At 66.9% G+C, this 22442-nt stretch overlaps 4 protein-coding genes across 8 annotated transcripts; 3 read left to right on the top strand and 1 right to left on the bottom strand.

Annotated features, from left to right (window-relative positions):
* Positions 1-618: 618 nt before the first annotated feature.
* Positions 619-6566, top strand: LOC116452706 (collagen alpha-1(I) chain-like). Its single transcript, XM_032127375.1, has 4 exons — positions 619-624; positions 745-856; positions 2024-2248; positions 5164-6566. Exons 1-4 carry the CDS (start codon positions 619-621, stop codon positions 6564-6566), a joined length of 1746 nt encoding a protein of 581 aa, XP_031983266.1.
* Positions 6567-6689: 123 nt separating this feature from the next.
* PLD3 (phospholipase D family member 3) lies at positions 6690-11523 on the bottom strand. 5 transcript variants are annotated; one of them, XM_032126913.1, is made up of 10 exons: positions 10781-11514; positions 10283-10321; positions 10047-10174; positions 9786-9987; positions 9575-9695; positions 9362-9489; positions 8715-8915; positions 8325-8630; positions 7376-7475; positions 7036-7293 (listed from the first exon to the last, which is right to left on the bottom strand). In XM_032126913.1, the coding sequence occupies exons 1-10, from the start codon at positions 11135-11137 to the stop codon at positions 7103-7105; spliced, it is 1773 nt and encodes a 590-aa protein (XP_031982804.1). In that variant the 5' UTR covers positions 11138-11514; the 3' UTR covers positions 7036-7102. The 5 variants fall into 5 exon arrangements, with proteins under 5 accessions (XP_031982802.1, XP_031982803.1, XP_031982804.1 ...); XM_032126914.1 differs by having other exon boundaries at positions 9786-9969; positions 10781-11512; XM_032126911.1 differs by lacking the exon at positions 7376-7475 and having other exon boundaries at positions 6690-7293; positions 10781-11523.
* Positions 11524-11630: 107 nt separating this feature from the next.
* Positions 11631-19791, top strand: C17H19orf47 (chromosome 17 C19orf47 homolog). Its single transcript, XM_032126916.1, has 8 exons — positions 11631-11731; positions 12040-12093; positions 13850-13937; positions 15072-15186; positions 15924-16200; positions 17661-17780; positions 17881-17951; positions 19394-19791. The coding sequence occupies exons 2-8, from the start codon at positions 12090-12092 to the stop codon at positions 19700-19702; spliced, it is 984 nt and encodes a 327-aa protein (XP_031982807.1). The 5' UTR covers positions 11631-11731; positions 12040-12089; the 3' UTR covers positions 19703-19791.
* LOC116452707 (collagen alpha-1(III) chain-like) lies at positions 19710-21394 on the top strand. The gene is made up of 3 exons (XM_032127376.1): positions 19710-20033; positions 20077-20134; positions 20328-21394. Exons 1-3 carry the CDS (start codon positions 19710-19712, stop codon positions 20975-20977), a joined length of 1032 nt encoding a protein of 343 aa, XP_031983267.1. The 3' UTR covers positions 20978-21394.
* Positions 21395-22442: the final 1048 nt, after the last annotated feature.

Consider the following 22442-nt stretch of genomic DNA (forward strand, 5'->3'; position numbering starts at 1 on the left):
TGGCTGCGATGGGGTTTGATGGCGCAATGGGGGATTTGGGGGGCTGCAATGGGGTTTGGGGGGTGCAGTTGGGGGATTTGGGGTGGCTGCGATGGGGTTTGAGGGGGTACAGTGGGGGTTTGGGAGGCTGTGATGGGATTTGGGGGGTGCAGTGGGGGATTTGGGGTGGCTGCGATGGGGTTTGAGGGTGCAACTCGGGATTTGGGGGGCTGCGATGGGGTTTGAGGGTGCAGTTGGGGGATTTGGGGTGGCTGTGATGGGATTTGGGGGGTGCAATGGGGGATTTGGGGGGCTGCGATGGGGTTTGATGGTGCAATTGGGGGTTTGGGGTGGCTGTGATGGGATTTGGGGGGTGCAATGGGGGATTTGGGGGGCTGTGATGGGATTTGGGGGGTGCAATGGGGGATTTGGGGTGGCTGCAATGGGGTTTGGGGGATGCAATGAAGGTTTGCAGGGGCTGCAATGAAGTTTGGGGGGGATTTGGGGGGCTGCAATGGGAGGTTGTCGGTCTCCGTGCCCCTTTTCCAGGACCCGGAGCCGCGGACCTACCCCCCCACCACTGCTTGTTCCCCCTGGGACCCCCCAAGACCCCCGCAGAAGAGGGACCCCCCTCCCGCCATGGAGGTGAGGAGGGGTCTGGAGGAGGACGCGGGGCCGGAGGGGAGGTCACCGAGGGAGTTCAGGGGGGGACACGGGACCCCCCTGAGCCAGCCCCGAATGTCTCTGTGCCCCCTCCCCACGCAGGAGCTGGTGGAGCTGGGCCCGGGGGCCGAGGTGGGCAGGGGGCTCTCCCTGGCCCGCGACAGCCACGGGATCTACGTGGCCGAAGCCCCCAAATCCCTGCGGCTGCGCCAAGGTGGGGACACTGGGGAGGCTGGGGGGGGGCACTGGGGGCACTGGGGCAGCACCGGGGGTGGCACCGGTGGGGTGACAATCGGGGGACACTGGGGAGGCTGGGGGGGGGGCACTGGGGGCACTGGGGCAGCACCGGGGGTGGCACCGGTGGGGTGACAATCGGGGGACACTGGGGAGGCTGGGGGGGGGCCCTGGGGGCACTGGGGCAGCACCGGGGGTGGCACCGGTGGGGTGACAATCGGGGGACACTGGGGAGGCTGGGGGGGGGCACTGGGGGCACTGGGGCAGCACCGGGGGTGGCACCGGTGGGGTGACAATCGGGGGACACTGGGGAGGCTGGGGGGGGGGCACTGGGGGCACTGGGGCAGCACCGGGGGTGGCACCGGTGGGGTGACAATCGGGGGACACTGGGGAGGCAGGGGGGGGGCACTGGGGGCACTGGGGCAGCACCGGGGGTGGCACCGGTGGGGTGACAATCGGGGGACACTGGGGAGGCTGGGGGGGGGCACTGGGGGCACTGGGGCAGCACCGGGGGTGGCACCGGTGGGGTGACAATCGGGGGACACTGGGGAGGCTGGGGGGGGGCACTGGGGGCACTGGGGCAGCACCGGGGGTGGCACCGGTGGGGTGACAATCGGGGGACACTGGGGAGGCTGGGGGGGGGCACTGGGGGCACTGGGGCAGCACCGGGGGTGGCACCGGTGGGGTGACAATCGGGGGACACTGGGGAGGCTGGGGGGGGGCACTGGGGGCACTGGGGCAGCACCGGGGGTGGCACCGGTGGGGTGACAATCGGGGGACACTGGGGAGGCTGGGGGGGGGCACTGGGGGCACTGGGGCAGCACCGGGGGTGGCACCGGTGGGGTGACAATCGGGGGACACTGGGGAGGCTGGGGGGGGGCACTGGGGGCACTGGGGCAGCACCGGGGGTGGCACCGGTGGGGTGACAATCGGGGGACACTGGGGAGGCACTGAAACTGAAGGGGCGGCCCGGGGGGGACACTGCGAGGGACACTCGGGGCGATGCCGGGGCAGCGACGCTCAGGGCGGTGACATTTGAGGCGACACCCGGGGTGATGCTTGGGCTGGGTGACAGCCGGGGTGGCACTGCGGGTGGCACCGGGGCTGACACGGTGCCCCTCGGCGCGTCCCGGCGGTGTCCCCGCAGGTGACCGCGTCCTGGGCGCGAGGGTCTCGTTCGAGGGGGCCTCCCCCGAGGCCGTGGGGCGGCTGCTGGAGGGGGCCGGCGGCTGCCGCGTGTCCCTGTACCTGCGGCGGCGGAGCCCCGGAGCGCCGGCGACCCCCGAGGGACAGCGGGACGGCGTGGCCAGGCTGGTGCGGGCCCGGGGACCGGGGGGAATGGGAGTCCTGTGGATGGGGGGCGTCCCTGTGGGTGGGGGGTGGTCCCTGTGGATGGGGGGTGGTCCCTGTGGATGCGGGACGGGCTGTGGGGTGTTTGGAGGTCCCTGTGGATGCGGGACGGGGTGTGGGGTGTTTGGGGGTCCCTGTGGATGCGGGACGGGCTGTGGGGTGTTTGGGGGTCCCTATGGATGCGGGATGGGGTGTGGGGTGTTTGGGGGTCCCTATGGATGCGGGACGGGGTGTGGGGTGTTTGGGGGTCCCTATGGATGCGGGATGGGGTGTGGGGTGTTTGGGGGTCCCTGTGGATGCGGGACGGGGTGTGGGGTGTTTGGGGGTCCCTATGGATGCGGGACGGGCTGTGGGGTGTTTGGGGGTCCCTATGGATGCGGGATGGGGTGTGGGGTGTTCGGGGGTCCCTATGGATGCGGGACGGGGTGTGGGGTGTTTGGGGGTCCCTATGGATGCGGGATGGGGTGTGGGGTGTTTGAGGGTCCCTGTGGATGCGGGATGGGGTGTGGGGTGTTTGGGGGTCCCTATGGATGCGGGATGGGGTGTGGGGTGTTTGGGGGTCCCTGTGGATGCGGGACGGGGTGTGCGGTGTTTGAGGGTCCCTGTGGATGCGGGACGGGGTGTGGGGTGTTTGGGGGTCCCTATGGATGCGGGATGGGGTGTGCGGTGTTTGAGGGTCCCTGTGGATGCGGGACGGGGTGTGGGGTGTTTGGAGGTCCCTGTGGATGCGGGACGGGGTGTGGGGTGTTTGGGGGTCCCTGTGGATGCGGGATGGGGTGTGCGGTGTTTGGGGGTCCCTGTGGATGCGGGACGGGGTGTGGGGTGTTCGGGGGTCCCTGTGGATGCGGGATGGGGTGTGGGGTGTTCGGGGGTCCCTGTGGATGCGGGATGGGGTGTGCGGTGTTTGGGGGTCCCTGTGGATGCGGGACGGGGTGTGGGGTGTTCGGGGGTCCCTATGGATGCGGGATGGGGTGTGGGGTGTTCGGGGGTCCCTATGGATGCGGGATGGGGTGTGGGGTGTTCGGGGGTCCCTGTGGATGCGGGATGGGATGTGGGGTGTTTGGGGGTCCCTGTGGATGCGGGATGGGGTGTGGGGTGTTTGGGGGTCCCTGTGGATGCCGGGTGGGTTGTGCGGTGTTCGGGGGTCCCTGTGGATGCGGGATGGGGTGTGCGGTGTTCGGGGGTCCCTATGGATGCGGGATGGGCTGTGGGGTGTTTGGGGGTCCCTGTGGATGCGGGACGGGCTGTGGGGTGTTTGGGGGTCCCTATGGATGCGGGACGGGGTGTGGGGTGTTTGGGAGTCCCTGTGGATGCGGGATGGGGTGTGGGGTGTTTGGGGGTCCCTGTGGATGCGGGATGGGGTGTGGGGTGTTTGGAGGTCCCTGTGGATGCGGGACGGGGTGTGGGGTGTTTGGGGGTCCCTGTGGATGCGGGATGGGGTGTGGGGTGTTTGGGGGTCCCTGTGGATGCGGGACGGGGTGTGCGGTGTTTGGGGGTCCCTGTGGATGCGGGATGGGGTGTGGGGTGTTTGGGGGTCCCTGTGGATGCGGGACGGGCTGTGGGGTGTTTGGGGGTCCCTGTGGATGCGGGACGGGGTGTGGGGTGTTTGGGGGTCCCTATGGATGCGGGACGGGGTGTGGGGTGTTCGGGGGTCCCTATGGATGCGGGATGGGGTGTGGGGTGTTTGGGAGTCCCTGTGGATGCGGGACGGGCTGTGGGGTGTTTGGGGGTCCCTATGGATGCGGGATGGGGTGTGGGGTGTTTGGGGGTCCCTATGGATGCGGGACGGGCTGTGGGGTGTTTGGGGGTCCCTGTGGATGCGGGATGGGGTGTGCGGTGTTTGGGGGTCCCTGTGGATGCGGGACGGGCTGTGGGGTGTTTGGGGGTCCCTGTGGATGCGGGATGGGGTGTGCGGTGTTTGGGGGTCCCTATGGATGCGGGATGGGGTGTGGGGTGTTTGAGGGTCCCTATGGATGCGGGACGGGGTGTGGGGTGTTTGAGGGTCCCTGTGGATGCGGGATGGGGTGTGGGGTGTTTGGGGGTCCCTATGGATGCGGGACGGGCTGTGGGGTGTTTGGGGGTCCCTATGGATGCGGGATGGGGTGTGGGGTGTTTGGGGGTCCCGGTGGATGCGGGATGGGGTGTGCGGTGTTTGGGGGTCCCTATGGATGCGGGATGGGGTGTGCGGTGTTTGAGGGTCCCTATGGATGCGGGATGGGGTGTGCGGTGTTTGAGGGTCCCTATGGATGCGGGACGGGGTGTGGGGTGTTCGGGGGTCCCTGTGGATGCGGGATGGGGTGTGGGGTGTTTGGGGGTCCCTGTGGATGCGGGATGGGGTGTGGGGTGTTTGGGGGTCCCTATGGATGCGGGATGGGGTGTGGGGTGTTTGGGGGTCCCTATGGATGCGGGATGGGGTGTGCGGTGTTTGAGGGTCCCTATGGATGCGGGATGGGGTGTGCGGTGTTCGGGGGTCCCTATGGATGCGGGATGGGGTGTGCGGTGTTTGAGGGTCCCTATGGATGCGGGACGGGGTGTGCGGTGTTTGGGGGTCCCTGTGGATGCGGGATGGGGTGTTTGAGGGTCCCTATGGATGCGGGACGGGGTGTGCGGTGTTCGGGGGTCCCTATGGATGCGGGATGGGGTGTGCGGTGTTTGAGGGTCCCTGTGGATGCCGGGCGGGTTGTGGGGTGTTTGGGGGTCCCCGCGTCCTTTGGGTGCCGCATCCCCTCTCCCCCCAGACCATCCCGATCCCGACGCCCTCCAAGAAGCCGCCCCCAGCGCCCGTCCCGCCCGCCGCCGCCGCGGCCCCGGTGTCGGTGGAACTGGCCCTTCCCAAGATGCCGAAGCTGCCGAAGCCCCGCGGAGCCCCGGCCCCGGCCGCCCCGGCCCCCCCGGAGCCCCCGCGGCCGCCGCGGCCCCGGCTCACGGTGCGGGAAGCGGCCGCGGCCCGGACGCCGCTGCCGGAGCCTCCCGAGCCGCCGGAGCTGCCCCGAGCCCCCGGCGAGCCCCCGGCCGGCTCCGGGCCCCGCATCCCGGCCATGGAGGTGGCGGCTCCCAAGGGGTCCCTGGGGCTGAGCCCCCCCCAGATCCGCCCGGGAAAGGGGGGGCCCGAGGCCGGAGGGGATGAGGAGGGGGCGGCCGCCGCCCGGGGGGCTTTCCCCGCCCTCCGCGTCCCCTCCGTCTCCATCGATGTCCCCAGAGCCGTGGTGGAGCTGGTGCCGGAGCTCGGGATGCCCGGCCCGGCGCCGCCCGGCCCCGGCCCGGAGGCGGGCTCCAGGTTTGCCGAGGGGCTGCGGAAGCTCAGCCGGGAGCTGGAGGCTCCGGCCGTGGGGATCTCCCCCAAGCCCCCCAAATTCCGCCTCCCGCGCCTCGGGTGGGCCCTGGCCAAGCTGCGGGAGGGCGGCGGGACCCCGCCGGCGTCGCCCCCCGGCATCGCCATTCCCAGCGTGGAGCTGGATCTGGGGGCGGTGGGAGACGCCGGGGCCAAGCTGAAGGTGCCCAAACTGTCCCTGGCGCCGTTTGGCGACGTCGAGGACGGTGCCCGCTTCGGCATCGGCGACTCCGGCGGCGCTCCGGGGTCCCCCCGGCTCCGCGTCCCGCGGTTCGGCATCGGGGGGGCGGCGCTGCCGAAATTCGGGGGGTCCAGCCCCGACCTCCGCCCCGGGGGGGTCCCCAAAGCGCCCCCGAAACGGGGCGGCAGCGCCGAGAGCCTGATCCTGGGCTGGACGGCGCCGGAGCCCCCCGCGACCCTCCGGCCGCGGCCGAAATCCCGGGGGGTGTCGGCGCCGCCGTGGCCGCCCCGGATCGCCATCCCCGCCGTGGGCTTCGCGCTGCCGGGACAGGCCCCGGAGCGCCCCGGGGGCCGCGGGGCTCCGGAGCCGCCGGCGCTGAAGGTGCCGGTGCTGGAGCTGGCTCCGCCGGGCTCGGAAGGGACCTCGGAGCCGCCCGCGCGCCGCTTCGGGGTGAAACTCCCCAAATTCGGGGCCGGCTCCGCCGGGAGCGGGTCGGGATCCTCCGGGAGGATGAGGATGGGCGGCTCCAAGCCCAGCCCTGAGGAAGGAGGAGCCCCCCGCGATGGGAACCCCCGGCCCGGCGGGGCACGGCGCCGGCGGTGGGTGCCCAGGGTGGGCTTCACCCCCGGGGGGGCCTCGCCGGAGCCCCCCAAAGTGGGGAGGATGCGGTTCCCCGACGTCGAGCTCTGCCCCGGGGACCCCCAAATCGCTGGGATCGGGGGGATCTCTTCCCGCTGTGATGCGGGGGGGCCTCGGGGAGGCGAGGGGAGCCCCAAATTCCAGCTGCCGCAGCTGGTGCTGAGCCCCCAGATCTGCGGCGAGCCATGAGCCCCCCCCTCCCAGCCTGGGGGGCTTTGCGGACCCCCCCAAACCGGTGACTGAGCTCCCCCAGACCCTCTCTAACTCCCTCCCCCCACAAATTCCTAATCCGGCTGTTTTTCGGGGGAGATGTTGAGGTTTTTTGCCTGTTTTTTGGGTGTTTCTATTAACCAGGGAAGGGGGGCACAAGGGCGTTGCCCCCCCCCGGCCCCTCACGCTTGTCTTGGCCAGAATAAATGTTAATCCCAAAAAAACCCGGAGTGTTTTTGGGAGGGGGGTCCAGGGGGCTGGGGGTCCAGGGAGGACTTGGGAGGGGTCCAGGGATGGGACTGGGGGACCAAGGATGGGATTGGGGAACCAGGAAGGAGTTTGGGGGTCCAGGGAGGAGTTTGGGGGTCCAGGGAGGAATTTGGGGGTCCAGGGAAGAAAGTTTGGGGGTCCACTGATCACGAACCGCCTCAACCACAACAACGCAACATCCAGAAAAAACCCATTTCTCTTCGTTTTCCCCCCAAAACGTCGGCCCCTGCGGGGTCCCCCCGGTGCTACCGGGGGCCGCAGCGGCTGCCCCAGCTCTCGGCGTCGCCGATGTCGACGCTGTACTGGGAGCCCCAGTCCCGCTCGAACACGTCCTGGAGCCGCTCCCGGAACGTCCCCGCGCCGCCCCCGGGCTGGGCCACCACCAGCGCCGACCCCGCCGTGCGCTCGAAGTAATCCCCGGACCAGTTGGACGTGCCTGCAGCAGATTTTGGGGAGGGGGAAGGAGGCGGCTGCACCCCAAAACGCCCCCTCCCCGCGGCCCCGCGCCCGGCGCTCACCCACGTAGGCCGCCTTCTCCGTCACCATGTACTTGTTGTGGTTGACGCGGGCGAAGGGGATCCGCGCCTGTGCCGCGCTCGTGGGCACCAGGAACAGGCGCTGGGGGCGGGAGGGGACGGTCACCCTCTGAGGGACTGTCACCCCCTGAGGGACCCTGTCACCTTCTGAGGGCACCGTCACCCTCTGAGAGACTGTCACCCTCTGAGAGACCGTGTCACCTTCTGAGGGAGTGTCACCCTCTGAGGGACTGTCACCCCCTGAGGAACCGTGTCACCTTCTGAGGGCACTGTCACCCTCTGAGGGACTGTCACCCTCTGAGAGACTGTGTCACCCTCTGAGGGCACCGTCACCCTCTGAGGGACTGTCACCCCCTGAGGGACCGTGTCACCTTCTGAGGGCACTGTCACCCTCTGAGGGACTGTCACCCTCTGAGGGACTGTCACCTTCTGAGGGACTGTCACCCCCTGAGGGGCTGTCGCCCTCTGAGGGACTGTCACCCTCTGAGGGACTGTCACCTTCTGAGGGACTGTCACCCCCTGAGGGACTGTCACCTTCTGAGGGACCGTCACCCCCTGAGGGACTGTCACCCCCTGAGGGACTGTCACCCTCTGAGGGACTGTCACCCTCTAAGGGCACCGTCACCCCCTGAGGGACTGTCACCCTCTAAGAGACTGTCACCTTCTGAGGGACTGTCACCTTCTGAGGGGGTGTCACCCCCTGAGGGGCTGTCGCCCTCTGAGGGACTGTCACCCTCTGAGGGACTGTCACCTTCTGAAGGACTGTCACCCCCTGAGGGCACTGTCACCCCGAGGGACTGTCACCCTCTGAGGGACTGTCACCTTCTGAGGGCACTGTCACCCTCTGAGGGCACTGTCACCTTCTGAGGGACCGTGTCACCCTCTGAGGGACCGTGTCACCCTCTGAGGGCACCGTGCCCGCGGTACCCACCACCTCCACGTCGTAGTGCGTGTGGTTGTCGGCGACGGCGGCGAGCGACTTGAGGAAGGGGAACATGGAGGCGCGGCTGTGCCGCCAGCAGCCCGCCAGCAGCCGCAGCCGCACGCCGCGCTCGAACACGGCCTTGCGCAGCCGCTCGTCGATGGCCGGCCAGAAGCGCTCGGGCCGCGAGAACTCGGTGGTGGGCAGGTAACTCATCACCGCCACGTCCACGAAGGCCTCGGCGCCGTCGATGACCGACAGGAGGGCGTCCAGGTCCCGGGTGCGGCCGGCGGCGCAGAGCGGAGGCGGGGAGCTCTGCCGGGAGCGCCGGGGCGGCGTCAACCCTGGCACGGCCGCCGCCGGCCCCGGGAGCGCCCACCCCGCGGGCGCGGCACGTACCGAGAAGTAGACGGCGGCCGCGGTGTCGTTGAGCGCCAGCTCCAGCGGCGTCTCCATGTTGAAGGCGGTGGAGTAGTTGTCCGGCCACGGCGCCGGGATGGACGCGTCGGGAACGCCCAGAGCCCAGTAGGCCTCGAAGATTTTGCCCAAATCCTGGGCCAAGCAGCTGCAGTTGTAGACGGCGGCTCCGAGCTCCTTCACCTGCGGCGAGCGGCGCCGGCAGCTCATCGGATGATGCCGCTGTCCCTCCCCAGTGCCCAAAGTTCGGCACAGCCCCGGTGCTGGGATTGGGTTGGTGCCAACCCTGTTGGGTTTGGTGCCGACCAGGGGGTTCGGCACCATCCAGGTTGGGTTTGGGGCCAACCTCGTTGGGTTCAGCACCACTTGTTGGGTTTGGCACCATCCAGGTTGGGTTTGGGGCCAACCTCGTTGGGTTTGGGGCCAACCTCATTGAGTTTGGGGCCAACCTTGTTGGGTTCGGCACCATTCGTTGGGTTTGGGGCCAACCTTGTTGGGTTCGGCACCATCCACGTCGGGTTTGGGGCCAACCTTGATGGGTTCCACGCCGTCACCGTCATCTCTGGCCCCATCCACTGGGTTCCACACCCACCCTGCCGCGTTCGGCCCCATCCCCCGGCACAACCCACCTGAGTCAGGGACCTCCAGTCCATGTTGGCGCTGCCGACGTAGAGGTGGACGCCGTCCACGAGCCAGAACTTGGTGTGCAGGACGCCGCCGGTGAGGCGCGGCAGGTCCACGGCGCGCACGGCCGCACCTGCAGCGCCGGCATCGGGCGTCTCCCACTCGAACTCCCCCCAGACCCCCCCAGAGCCCCGATTCCGGCGGCTCCCCTCGCTCACCGCTGCGCTCCAGCGCCCGGAGATCGTCCAGCGGCGCCTTGGCCGAGGGCGCGCTGACGGCCACGCGCACGGCCACGCCGCGCCCGGGCAGCCGCAGCAGCTCCGCCAGGATCCGCTCGCCCTGAGCACCCGAAACAAACCGGGAGCGGCTGCAGCCCGGGAAAAACCGGCAAAACCGCGGTGGGAACGCCGGGCTGGGCGCCGGACCCACCTGCGCCGCGCTGGGCTCGTGCGTCCGCGTGTCCTCGTTGGTCAGCGTCCAGTAGAAGGAGGCGATGTCCACGCTGCGGGCGGCCGTGCCCAGCAGCCCCAGCCACGCGTCGAAGGTGGACGGGTTGGGCGCGCGGCCGGCGCTCGGGGCCATTCCCTCGGGGACGCTCTCCACCAGCACGATCCTACCGGGAGCCGGGGGGCTGCGGGGGGCTGCGGGGGGCTCCGGGGGGCGTCCCCCCGCCCCACAGCCCGGCCCTACCTGCAGGCGTCCCCGCAGGAGCCGGCGCTGCCGTCGGCGTCGCCGCCGAGCCGCAGGCGGCCGAGGACGAGGAAGGTGAGGAGGAAGAGCGCGGAGAGGACGGCGAAGACCGCGGCGCTGGCGGGGCGCTGGGGCGGGGGGGAGCCCCCAAATTTGGGGAGTCGTTAATTTGGGGGGTTTAAGCCCCCCCCCCCGCGATGCCGGGGGGATCTGGGAAGGGATGGGGGCAGAGATACCTTGGGGGGCGGCGCCTCACGGGACTCCAGAGGGTCCAGCTGGGGGGAAGAACGAGGGGGGACCCCGAATTTTGGGGGGGGGTTGGGGGTTGAAACCCACCCCAAAATTCCCAGGATCAACGAGGGGGGACCCCGAATTTGTGGGGGGTTGGGGGTTGAAACCCACCCCAAAATTCCCAGGATCAACGAGGGGGGACCCCGAATTCGGGGGCGGTTGGGGGTTGAAACCCACCCCAGAATTCCCAGGATCCCAGGGAAACCCCCCAGCCCCATTTCCAGGTGTTGCCGTGGGTCTGGGGGGGGCTGCTCTGGGGTTGGGGGAGCCAGGGAGGGGTGAGGGCCCCAAAATCTGGGGGGGGTTGGGAGCTCTGGGATCCCCAATTTGAGGTTTGGGGGGCTCTGGGACCCCTCCCCCGTTTGGATTTTGGGGCAGAGGAAGCCCCAGGACGTCCCCGTTTGGATTTTGGGGTGGGTTTTTGGGGTGTCCCCAGCCCGTACCTGCGCGTAGGCTCCGTGCAGCCCCATCCCGCACGAGCTGGAACAGGAAAATCCGGATTCACCGCGGCTGTGGGGCTTGGGGGCGCGGGGCGGGGCAGGGACCCCAAAAATCCTGGGGCTCAGAAGAGACCCCGGAGAATTCCCGGGATCCGGAGCCGCCGAGCGCTGGGGAGGGGACGGGAAGGGACCTCCCCCCCCCCCAAAACTGGGGCCGGGCCCCCTCGGGGCAGGGCGCGGCTCCCCAAATTCGGGGCCAGAGCCGGGGCAGGCTCGGGACAGGTTTAGGGACAGGTTTAGGAGAGAGTTTAGGGACGGGCACGCGTTTGGGGCCACTTTGGGGGCACTTTGGGGGCACATTTGGGGTCACGTTTGGGGTCACTTTGGGGGCACATTTGGGGTCACTTTGGGGGCACGTTTGGGGTCACTTTGGGGCCACTTTGGGGACGCGTTTGGGGTCACTTTGGGGGCACGTTTGGGGCTGGTTGTGGGACATATTTAGGGCCGGTTTTGGGGCCGCCTGGGGACAAATTTAGAGTCGGTTTGGGGGCGCATTTAGGGCCGGTTTTGGGGCCGCTTGGGGACAAACTTAGGGCCAGTCTGGAGACTCGTTCGGGGCCGTTTTGGGGGCACATTTGGGGCCCGTTGGGGGGGACACATTTAGGCCCAGTTTCGAGCCGGTTTTACAGCGGGTTTGGGCGGTTTGGACCCGGTTTTGGGGCAGTTTTGGGGCAGTTTTGGGGCCGTTTCGGGGTCCTTCCCCCCCCCCGCTCCCCCCCCCCCATTTGGTACCGTCCAGCACCGCCCTCACGCTGCGTCCGCGGGGGGGCGCCCTCCGTCGCTCGGCGGCGCTCGCGCTGCTCCGGCCCCGCCCCTCGGCTCGCGGCGCGCGCGGGTGACGTCACTTCCGGCGCTCCCGGCGGGGCCTCCGGCCGCGGGATGGGGCGAGGGGAGGTGAGGGGGGAAGGGGGGCAGGGGGGGTCTGAGGGGGTCTGAGGGGTCAGGGGGGGTCCGGGAGGGTCTGTGGGGGCCGGGGGGAGCCGGAGAGGGAGGGGGGCTCTGTGGAGTGAGGGGGGGTCAGGGGCGAGGCGGGAAAAGGGGGGGGGGGGTCTGTGGGGCCTGAGCGGAGAGGGGGAGTGAGGGGGGGTCAGGGGGGTTTGGGGGGGTCGCCTGTGGGGTCAAGGGGGTCAGGGGGGGTTTGGGGGGGGATTTGGGGCAGCCGCGGCCCCTCCCCCACTGAGAGCCCCCCCTGCCCCCCCCAGGCCGCTCCTGCCTGATCCGGCTCTGCCAAACCCGGCTCGGCCCCGGCGCCATGGGTGAGGGCTGGGCCCCAAAATCCCCAAAAAACCCCGGAATTCCCCTCAAAAACGCCCCAAATCCACAAAAACCCCGGAATTCCCCCAAAAATCCCCAAAAAACCCCGAAATTCCCCTCAAAAACGCCCCAAATCCCCCCCAAAACCTCAAATTCCCCTCAAAAGCACCCCAAATGCCCCCAAAAAACTCCAAATTTCCCCCCCAAACACCCCAAATTCCCTCCAAAATCCTCCAAGTTTCCCCAAAACCACCCAAATTCCACAAAAACCCCAAAATTCCCCTCGAAACCACCCACATTCCCCCAAAAACACCCAAAGCTTCCCAAAAAACCTGAAAATTTTCCCCCCAAACTCCCCCAATTTACCTCAAAACCACCTGAATTCCCCTCAAAACACCCAAAGTCCTCAAAAAACCCCAAAATTCCCCCCAAAACACCCAAATTCCCTCAAAACCACTCAAATTCCCCCCAAAAACCTGAAAACTCACCCCAAACACCCCAAATTCCCTCCAAAATCCCCCGAGTTTCCCCAAAACCACCCAAATTCCACAAAAAACCCCAAAATTCCCCCTCAAAATCCCCCCAATTCCACCAAAAACACCCGAAGTCCTCAAAAAATGCCCAAATTCCTCCAAAAACCACCCAAAATTCCCCTGGAAACGCCCAACCCCCCCCAAAATTCCCTTTGAAATCCAGAAAGTTTCTTTCAGCGCCCCCGAAATTCCTTCAAAATCCCGTGAAGTTCCCCAAAATCCCCCCCCCACCCTCCTGGGCAAGGACTGGAGCCCCAAAATCCCCCAAAATTCCCCCAAAATCCCCCAAAATCCCCCCTCACCCCCCTGGGCAAGGACTGGAGCCCCAAAATTCCCCCAAAATTCCCCCAAAATCCCCCAAAATCCCCCCAGACCCCCCTGGCCCCTCCCCCCGCCCCTCCCCCCGCCCCTCCCCCCATTCCCGTTAATCCTGGGGCCAGCTGGGAACGCCTGGAACGGCCCCTCCCCCCCCATTCCCCTCCCCCCCTCCCCTCCCCCCCAATCCCATCTTTGTGCCCCAAATCCCATTTTTCCCCCCCAAATTCCCTTTTTTTTTTGGCCCCAAATCCCCTTTTTTTGCCCCCCATCCCATTCGCCCCTCGCCCAATCCCAATTTCCCTCTTTCCCCAAATTCCCATTTTCTCCCCCAAATCCTCCTTTCCCCCTTCCCCAATCCCATCTTTCCCACCCCAAATCCCATTTTTACCTCCCTTAATTCCCATTTCCACTTCCCAGATCTCATTTTTCCCCCTCAAATTCCCATTTTCCCCCAAATCCCCATTTTTTTTGCCCCAAATCCCCATTTTTTCCCCCAAATTCCCATTTTCCCCCCATAATTCCCATTTTTCCCCCCAAATTCCCATTCTCCCCCCCAAATTCCCATTTTTTTGGCCAAAATTCCCATTTTTTTCCCTCAAATCCCCACTTTTCCCCCCAAATTCCCATTTTTCCCCCCAAATTTCCATTATTTTTCCCCCAAATCCCCATTTTTTTGCCCCAAATTCCCATTTCCCCCCCCAAATTCCCATTTCCCCCCCCAAATCCCCATTTCCCCCCAAATTCCCATTTCCCCCCCCAAATCCCCACTTTTCCCCCCAAATTCCCATTTTTCCCCCCAAATTTCCATTATTTTTCCCCCAAATCCCCATTTTTTTGCCCCAAATCCCCATTTTTCCCCCCCCAAATCCCCATTTCCCCCCAAATTCCCGTTTCTTTCCCGCTGCAGCCACGTCCGAGTGGCTCCGGTTCTTCGAGGACGCCGGGATCCCGCCGGGCCCCGCCCTGGGCTACGCCGTGGCCTTCGTGGACAACCGGTGGGGGAGGGGCCGGGACCCCCGGGGACCCCCTGAGACCCCCTGGGACCCCCCCTGAGACCCCCTGGGAACCCCCTGAGACCCCCGGGGACCCCCAGAGACCCCCTGGGACCCCCTGGGACCCCCCCTGAGACCCCCTGGGAACCCCCTGAGACCCCCTGGGACCCCCAGAGACCCCCGGGGACCCCCGGGGACCCCCCTGAGACCCCCTGGGACCCCCTGAGACCCCCGGGGATCCCCAGAGACCCCCCAGGGACCCCCCCTGAGACCCCCTGGGAACCCCCAGAGACCCCCGGGGACCCCCCCTGAGACCCCCAGAGACCCCCGGGGACCCCCTGAGAGCCCCAGAGACCCCCTGGGACCCCCCCTGAGACCCCCTGGGAACCCCCTGAGACCCCCGGGGATCCCCAGAGACCCCCTGGGAACCCCAGAGACCCCTCAGAGACCCCTGAGACCCCCGGGGAACCCCCAGAGACCCCCTGGGACCCCCAGAGACCCCTCAGAGACCCCCTGGGACCCCCCCTGAGACCCCCTGGGAACCCCCAGAGACCCCCGGGGACCCCCTGAGACCCCCCAGGGACCCCTCAGAGACCCCCAGAGACCCCCTGGGAACCCCCAGAGACCCCCTGGGAACCCCCAGAGATCCCCAGAGACCCCCTGGGACCCCCCCTGAGACCCCCAGAGGGATCTGGGGGGATCCGAGGGGGGGTTGGGGGGATCCAGGTGGATCCGGGGGCATCCAAGCCGGGTCTGGGTGGATCCTGGGGAAATCTGGGTGGGCCGGGGGGGGTCCAGGTGGGTCTGGGGGTGATCGGGGTGGATCCAGGGGTGATCCAGTGGATCTGGGGGTGGTCCCAGTGGATCCCGGGCTGATCCGGTGAATCTGGGGCTGATCCAGGTGGATCCAGGGGCGATCTGGGTGGATCTGGGTGGATCTGGGGGTGGTCCCAGTGGGTCTGGGGGTGATTGAGGTGGATCCTGGGGGTGATCGGGGTGGATCCAGGGGTGATCCAGGGGCGATCCGGGTGGATCTGGGGTGATCCAGGTGGATCTGGGGGTGATTGGGGTGGATCCAGGGGCGATCCAGGTGGATCCCGGGCTGATCCCGGTGGATCCCGGCCCTTTCCGGCGCAGGATCCATAAGAACATGCTGCTGGACCTGACCAAGGAGCTGATGAAGGAGCTCGGCATCACCGTGGTCGGGGACGTCATCGCCATCCTGCGCCACGCCAAGGTGGTCCACAGGCAGGTGCGGGAGCGCCGGGAGCGCCGGAAAGCACCGGGAAAACCACGGGAAACCCCAGAAAAACCCCAGGAAAACCCTGGGAAAACCCGGGAAACCCCAGAAAAACCCCGGGAAAACCACGGGAAACCCCGGGAAACCCCAGAAAAACCCCAAAAAAACACGGAAAACCCCTGGAAAACCCTGGAAAACCCCAGAAAACCTCAAAAAATCCCCAGAAAACCCCCAGAAAACCCCTGAAAAACATGGAAAACCCCTGGAAAACCCCAGAAAACCTCAAAAAATCCCCAGAAAACCCCCAGAAACCCCCAGAAAACCTCAGAAATCCCTGGAAAACCTCAAAAAAACCCAGAAAACCCTGGGAAACCCCAGAAACCCCTGGAACCCCCTAGAAAACCTTAAAAAAACCCAGAAAACACCGGAAAACCCCAAAAAAACCCAGAAAATCCCAGAAAACCTCAAAAAAACGCCAGAAACCCTCAGAAAACCCCAGAAACCCCTGGGAAAACCTCAGAAAACCCCCAAAAAACCCAGAAAACCCCGGGAAGCCCCAAAAAACCTCTGGAAAACCCCTGGAACCCCCCAGAAAACCTCAGAAACCCCAGAAAACCCCCGGAAAACCCCCGGAAAAATCTCAAAAAACCATGGAAAACCCCTGGAAAACTCCAGAAACCCCTGGAAAACCCCGGAAAACCCCAAAAAACCCCCAGAACCCCCCGAGCCCCCGTTTTGTGCACCCCCAGGAGATGTGCCGGGCGGCCTCGGAGTCGCTGCAGCCGGCGGCTGCGGCCGAGCGGGGCCCGGGGGGCTCCCGGCAGGATCGGGATCGGGATCGGGATCCGGAGCGGGATCGGGATCGGGATCGGGCCCGGCCGCCCCCGGGATCCCCGTGCGGCGCCGCCGGGAGGATGATCACCAACAGCCTGAGCCGGGAGCCGGCGCCGCCGCGGCCCCCCCGGAACCCCCCCGGCACCGGCATCTGCGTCACCGTGGCCAACGGAGCCGCCGGCGCCAAGGCCGGTACGGACGGGGCTGGGCTACCCAAGAATGGAGCTGGGCTACCCAAAAATGGGCTGGGCTACCCAAAAGTGGGGCTGTTCTACCCAAAAGTGGGGCTGTTCTACCCAAAAGTGGGGCTGGGCTACCCAAAATGGGGCTGGGCTACCCAAAAGTGGGGCTGGGCTACCCAAAATGGGGCTGTTCCACCCAAAAATGGGGCTGGGCTACCCAAAAGTGGGGCTGTTCTACCCAAAAATGGAGCTGGGCTACCCAAAATGGGGCTGGGATCGACCCAAAATGGGGCTGTTCTACCCAAAAGTGGGGCTGGGCTACCCAAAATGGGGCTGGGCTACCCAAAATGGGGCTGTTCTACCCAAAAGTGGGGCTGGGCTACCCAAAATGGGGCTGGGCTACCCAAAATGGGGCTGTTCTACCCAAATCGGGGCTGTTCTACCTAAAATCCCCATCAGGGGGGCTCAGGGAGGGGCTGGGATCGATCCCCAGGGATCAGGGAGGGGCTGGGATCGATCCCCAGGGATCAGGGAGGGGCTGGGATCGATCCAGAGGGATCAGGGAGGGGCTGGGATCGATCCAGAGGGATCAGGGAGGGGCCGGGATGGATTCCCAGGGATCAGGGATGGATCCCAAGGGATCGGGGAGGGAGCAGGACGGATCCCGAGGGCTCAGGGATGGATCCCGAGGGCTCAGGGAGGAGCCAGGATGGATCCTGAGGGCTCAGGGATGGATCCCGAGGGCTCAGGGAGGAGCCAGGATGGATCCCGAGGGCTCAGGGATGGATCCCAAGGGCTCAGGGATGGATCCCGAGGGCTCAGGGAGGAGCCAGGATGGATCCCGAGGGCTCAGGGATGGATCCCGAGGGCTCAGGGATGGATCCCAAGGGCTCAGGGAGGGAGCAGGACGGATCCCAAGGGCTCAGGGAGGGAGCAGGACGGATCCCGAGGGCTCAGGGAGGGAGCAGGACGGATCCCAAGGGCTCAGGGAGGGAGCAGGACGGATCCCGAGGGCTCAGGGATGGATCCCGAGGGCTCAGGGATGGATCCCAAGGGCTCAGGGAGGGAGCAGGACGGATCCTGAGGGCTCAGGGATGGATCCCGAGGGCTCAGGGATGGATCCCGAGGGCTCAGGGATGGATCCCAAGGGCTCAGGGAGGGAGCAGGACGGATCCCGAGGGCTCAGGGAGGGAGCAGGACGGATCCCGAGGGCTCAGGGATGGATCCCGAGGGCTCAGGGATGGATCCCGAGGGCTCAGGGAGGGAGCAGGACGGATCCCGAGGGCTCAGGGAGGGAGCAGGACGGATCCCGAGGGCTCAGGGAGGGAGCAGGACGGATCCCGAGGGCTCAGGGAGGGAGCAGGACGGATCCCCAGCTGCCGTGGGCCAGCAGGAGCCGCTCCGGGCTCGCCCCAGCCCCGGGAGGGCCCCGGCGGCCCCGGCTGCTCTCCCCCAGCCCCGCCCCCGCAGGCGCGGCCGGGCCCAAGCGGCGCCGCGTGACGGCCGAGATGGAGGGCAAGTACGTGATCTCGCTGCCCAAGGGCACCACGGCCCGCAGCCGGAAAATCCTGCAGCTGCAGGCGGCCAGAGGTACCCGGGGCGCGGGGGGATCCCGATCTCCCCTGGCGGGGGAATCCCGCGGGGATCGGGGAAGGTCCCGAACTCTGAGGCTCCCCCTCGGGATCCGCAGGCCTGGGCCGGACGTCGGTGTTCGAGCGACTCGGAGCCGAGGCCAAAGCGGCCGCAGCCGCCGGCGGGAAGGTGAGGGGGGATCCGGGGGGATCCGGGACGGGGGGGCTGGATCCCAGAGGGAGCAGGATCCAGGTGGGATCTGAGGGGGCGAAGCCTGGGAGAGCAGGAGGAGAGGGATCCGGGATGCAGGGAGGATCCAGGGCGGGGAAGGGATCACGAGGGGCAGGATCCAGAGGGGCTGGATTGAGAGGGGAACAGGATCCACAGGAGCAGGATCCAGGGATCCAGAGGGGTAGGATCATGGGGGGCAGGATTCAGGGGAACAGGATCCAGAGGGACAGGATCCAGAAGGGCTGGATTGAGAGGGGCAGGATCCACGGGAACAGGATCCAGAGGGGCAGGATCCAGAGGGAACAGGATCCAGAGGGGCAGGATCCAGAGGGAACAGGATCCAGGGGAACAGGATCCAGAGGGGCAGGATCCAGAGGGGCAGGATCCAGAGGGAACAGGATCCAGAGGGGCAGGATCCAGAGGGAACAGGATCCAGGGGAACAGGATCCAGAGGGGCAGGATCCAGAGGGAACAGGATCCAGGGGAACAGGATCCAGAGGGGCAGGATCCAGAGGGGCAGGATCCAGAGGGAACAGGATCCAGAGGGGCAGGATCCAGAGGGAACAGGATCCAGGGGAACAGGATCCAGAGGGGCAGGATCCAGAGGGAACAGGATCCAGGGGAACAGGATCCAGAGGGGCAGGATCCAGAGGGAACAGGATCCAGGGGAACAGGATCCAGAGGGAACAGGATCCAGAGATCTACAGGAGCAGGATTCAGAGGATCCACAGGAACAGGATCCAGAGGAGCAGGGTCTGAGGGAACAGGATCCAGGGATCCACAGGAGCAGGATCCAGGCAGGGTAGGATCCAGAGGATCCAGAGGAGGAGGATCCAGAGGGGCAGGATCCAGGGACCCACAGGAGCAGGATCCAGGGATCCACCGGAGCAGGATCCAGCGGGGCAGGATCCAGGGACCCACAGGAGCAGGATCCAGTGGGGCAGGATTTGAGGGAACAGGATCCAGGGACCCACAGGAGCAGGATCCAGCGGGGCAGGATCCAGGGACCCGCAGGAGCAGGATCCAGTGGGGCAGGATTTGAGGGAACAGGATCCAGGGATCCACAGGAGCAGGATCCAGAGGGGCAGGATCCAGGGATCCACAGGAGCAGGATCCAGAGGGGCAGGATCTGAAGGAGCAGGATCCAGGGGTCCACAGGAGCAGGATCCAGGGACCCACAGGAGCAGGGTCCAGTGGGGCAGGATCCAGGGATCCACAGGAGCAGGATCCAGGGGTCCACAGGAGCAGGATCCAGAGGGGCAGGATCCAGGGATCCACAGGAGCAGGATCCACAGGAGCAGGATCCAGCGGGGCAGGATCCAGGGATCCACCGGAGCAGGATCCAGCGGGGCAGGGCCGGCGCTGGGGTGGATCCTGACCCGCCGCCGCCGTCCCCGCAGCCCTCGGGGGTGTTCAGCCGCCTGGGGGACGCCCCCGGCGCCGATCCCGCCGATCCCGCCGATCCCGCCGATCCCGCCGATCCCGATCCCGCCGGCGCCGCCGGCGCCGAGGACGCGCTGCCCTACGCCGGCGTGCTCAAGAAGCGCCGGGAGGGCCCCGCGGGCGGCGCCGAGGCCCAGGACGGGGCCGTGTCCAGCTCGGTGTCCGGCGAATCGCGGCCGCCCTGGGGCTGCGGGAAGGTCAGCAGCTCCTGCGAGCCCCGCGCCGCCGGCAGCGTCTTCCGGCGCCTGGGCCGGAAACCCGACTGAGCCGGGAATGGCGCCGGGGGGCGGGATCCCGCCGGGATCCGCCCCGGATCCCCTGGGAAAGGGGGGTTCCAGATCCCCTGGGAAAGGGGGGTTCCAGATCCCCTGGGAAAAGGGGGATCCCGCCGGGATCAACCCCGGATCCCCTGGGAAAGGGGGGTTCCAGATCCCCTGCAGAAAGGGGGGATCCCGGTGGGATCCACCCCGGATCCCCTGGGGAAAGGGGGGTTCCAGATCCCCTGGGGAAAGGGGGGTTCCAGATCCCCTGGGGAAAGGGGGGATCCCGGCAGGATCGACCCCGGATCCCCTGGGAAAGGGGGGTTCCAGATCCCCTGCAGAAAGGGGGGATCCCGGTGGGATCCACCCCGGATCCCCTGGGGAAAGGGGGGTTCCGTCGGGAATCAGGGTTTGATGCCTGGGAAAGGAGGATCCCAGATCCCAGCAGGAATCCAGGCCGGATCCCCTGGGAAAGGAGGATCCCAGATCCCAGCAGGATTCCAGGCTGGATCCCCATGAAAAGGAGGATCCCAGATCCCAGCAGGATTCCAGGCCGGATCCCCTGGGGAAAGGAGGATCCCAGATCCCAGCAGGAATCCAGGCCGGATCCCCTGGGAAAGGAGGATCCCAGATCCCAGCAGGAATCCAGGCCGGATCCCCTGGGAAAGGAGGATCCCAGATCCCAGCAGGATTCCAGGCCGGATCCCCGTGGAGACGGGAGATCCCTTGGGAAAGGAGCGGATCCCGCTGGGAGTCGACGCCGGCTCCCCCGGGAGAAGGGGGGATCCCGCGGGAGGGCAGCGGGGATCCCGGTGGATCCCGGCGGGGAGCGAGGCCAAACCAGCACCAAAAGTTCCTTTTCTGGCCCCGATTTCTCCCCTTTCCCGATCTCCTTCCCGGCCTTTGGGGATCCGGACGCGGGACAGCTCCGGAATTGGGGTTTTGTTCCCGTTTTCCCGTTTTTTCCCGGTTTTTCTCGTTTTTTTCCCGTTTTTTTCCTGGTTTTTCCTGTTTTTTTCCCGGTTTTTCCTGTTTTTTCCCGGTTTTTCCCGTTTTTTTCCCAGTTTTTCCCGTTTTTTTCCCAGTTTTTTCCCGGTTTTTCCCCCTCCGCAGGGATCCCCCCCTCCTTTATTTGTGACTTTGCTCCCCACAGAATCCCCTGATTGGGGGGGGGGATGGAATTTTGGGAGCAGCTTCCCAAAAAAAAAAAAAACCAAATCCTTCCCAAAAGCCACGACCAGGTGCTCAAAAAAACCCCCAAAAACCCCCAAATTGCCTTAATTGCGTGGATTTTGGCTCCAGCCCCTCCCGCCCCCCCAGGGCTTCCCGGACCCCCGGAATTCCTCACTCCCCCCACGTTTCTTCCTCTGCTGTGGCCACAAACCCCAAACGCCGCTTTTTTCCCCCCAGAACGCGCCCGGCCCGAGCGGAGACCCTGCGCAGGCCGGGCTGGGGGAGCTTTTTAAGCAGGAAAAGGATGAATTTGGGGCTTTTCCCTCCGTTTTGGGGCTTTTTCCCTGAATTCGGGGCATTTTTTCCCCAGATTTCGGGGGGGCGTTTTTACTGCGCTTCGGGTGGATCCTCCCCGGTTTTTTTTGCTTCCCGCGGCGCCCGCGCGGGAGCTTTTTCGGCAATAAAGGGTGGGAGCGGTGTGCGGGCTGTCAATAAACACTAATTTATGCGGTTTATTTAAATTCACGCAAATGAGCTGCTTAATTACCGCCGGCCTCGCTTGGCGCCCCCTGGCGGGCGGGTGAGCCGCGCAGGCCACGCCCCCCTCGGCCACGCCCCCGATGACGTCATGGCCACGCCCCCGGCAGCGCGCGCGGGGTCTCCCCCTCACGGCCCCCCCCCCCCCGCCCCGCTCGGTGCCCGTTTCCTTCCGCCGCCGCTTTTCCTTTTCCTTTTCCTTTTCCTTTTCCTTTTCCTTTTCCTTTTCCTTTTCCTTCCGGGACGAAGCGGAACCGGGACAGGGGGAATAAAAAGCCCCCCGCGCTCCCCGGGAGGAGCGGCCGCGGCCGGCCGGGCCTGCGGCGTCCATGACAGGTGAGAGGAGACGTTTCGCTTGGCTCCTTCCTTCCCCCCCCCCCCCCCCCCCCCCCCCCCCGCGCCGCGCAATGGGCTCGCCCGGCTCCTCAGAGGGTCAGCGGAGGCCGCACCACCCGCGCGCCGCCGCCGGGGGGCGCCGCGTCCCCCCCTCCCCCCGCACGGAATGGGCTCGTCCGGCTCATGAGGGGGGCCGGGGGGCCGCACCACGTGCGGGGTGAAGGGGGGGGGCACGGGACTCCCCCTCCGTGACCCCGCCATGGTCCCGCCCGCGCGGGGCGGGGGCGGCTCTGGGGAGCGAACCACTCGGGAATGGGGGGGGGTGGGGGTCTGGGGGCTGTTCCCCCTCCCCAATATCCAGGTGCCCCCAGGCGGGGACACCTGGGGACACCTGAGGGACACCTGGGGGCACCCGGGGACACCTGGGAACACCTGAGGGACACCTGGGGGCACCCGGGGACACCTGAGGGACACCCTGGGGACACCTGGGGGCACCCGGGGACACCTGGGGACACCTGAGGGACACCTGGGGGCACCTGGCGTCACCTGTCCCCCTCCCCCCACCCACCTGGGGTCACCTGGGGTCACCCATCCCCCCCTCAGGTGCCTCTGGGGTGTCCCCAAGGTGTCCCCGAGGGGAGGGGGAGGGGACCCCCGTGTCCCCCCCGTCCCCCCCCTGTCCGCCCCCCCCCTCCCTCTC

Source organism: Corvus moneduloides, chromosome 17 (genome assembly GCF_009650955.1).
Source record: "Corvus moneduloides isolate bCorMon1 chromosome 17, bCorMon1.pri, whole genome shotgun sequence".
Classification (NCBI taxonomy): Eukaryota; Metazoa; Chordata; class Aves; order Passeriformes; family Corvidae; genus Corvus; species Corvus moneduloides.

Bases quoted from the DNA above. Each gene is read 5' to 3' on its own strand.
- LOC116452706 (XM_032127375.1), top strand. The intron at 857-2,023 runs GTGGGGACACTG...GTGTCCCCGCAG, and splicing joins ATCCCTGCGGCTGCGCCAAG to GTGACCGCGTCCTGGGCGCG. The intron at 2,249-5,163 runs GTGGGGGGTGGT...CGGTGCGGGAAG, and splicing joins GATGGGGGGCGTCCCTGTGG to CGGCCGCGGCCCGGACGCCG.
- PLD3 (XM_032126911.1), bottom strand. From the start codon at position 11,137: ATGTGCCCCCAAAGTGCCCCCAAAGTGGCCCCAAACGCGTGCCCGTCC. The intron at 9,696-9,785 runs GTGGGTCCGGCG...TCGGGTGCTCAG, and splicing joins ACGAGCCCAGCGCGGCGCAG to GGCGAGCGGATCCTGGCGGA. The intron at 9,490-9,574 runs GTGAGCGAGGGG...CCGGCGCTGCAG, and splicing joins CCGGGCGCTGGAGCGCAGCG to GTGCGGCCGTGCGCGCCGTG.
- C17H19orf47 (XM_032126916.1), top strand. The intron at 13,938-15,071 runs GTGGGGGAGGGG...TTTCCGGCGCAG, and splicing joins GTGGCCTTCGTGGACAACCG to GATCCATAAGAACATGCTGC. The intron at 17,952-19,393 runs GTGAGGGGGGAT...CCGTCCCCGCAG, and splicing joins CCGCAGCCGCCGGCGGGAAG to CCCTCGGGGGTGTTCAGCCG.
- LOC116452707 (XM_032127376.1), top strand. From the start codon at position 19,710: ATGGCGCCGGGGGGCGGGATCCCGCCGGGATCCGCCCCGGATCCCCTG. The intron at 20,034-20,076 runs GCAGAAAGGGGG...CCGGATCCCCTG, and splicing joins AGGGGGGTTCCAGATCCCCT to GGGAAAGGGGGGTTCCGTCG. The intron at 20,135-20,327 runs ATCCCAGCAGGA...GGAGGATCCCAG, and splicing joins CTGGGAAAGGAGGATCCCAG to ATCCCAGCAGGAATCCAGGC.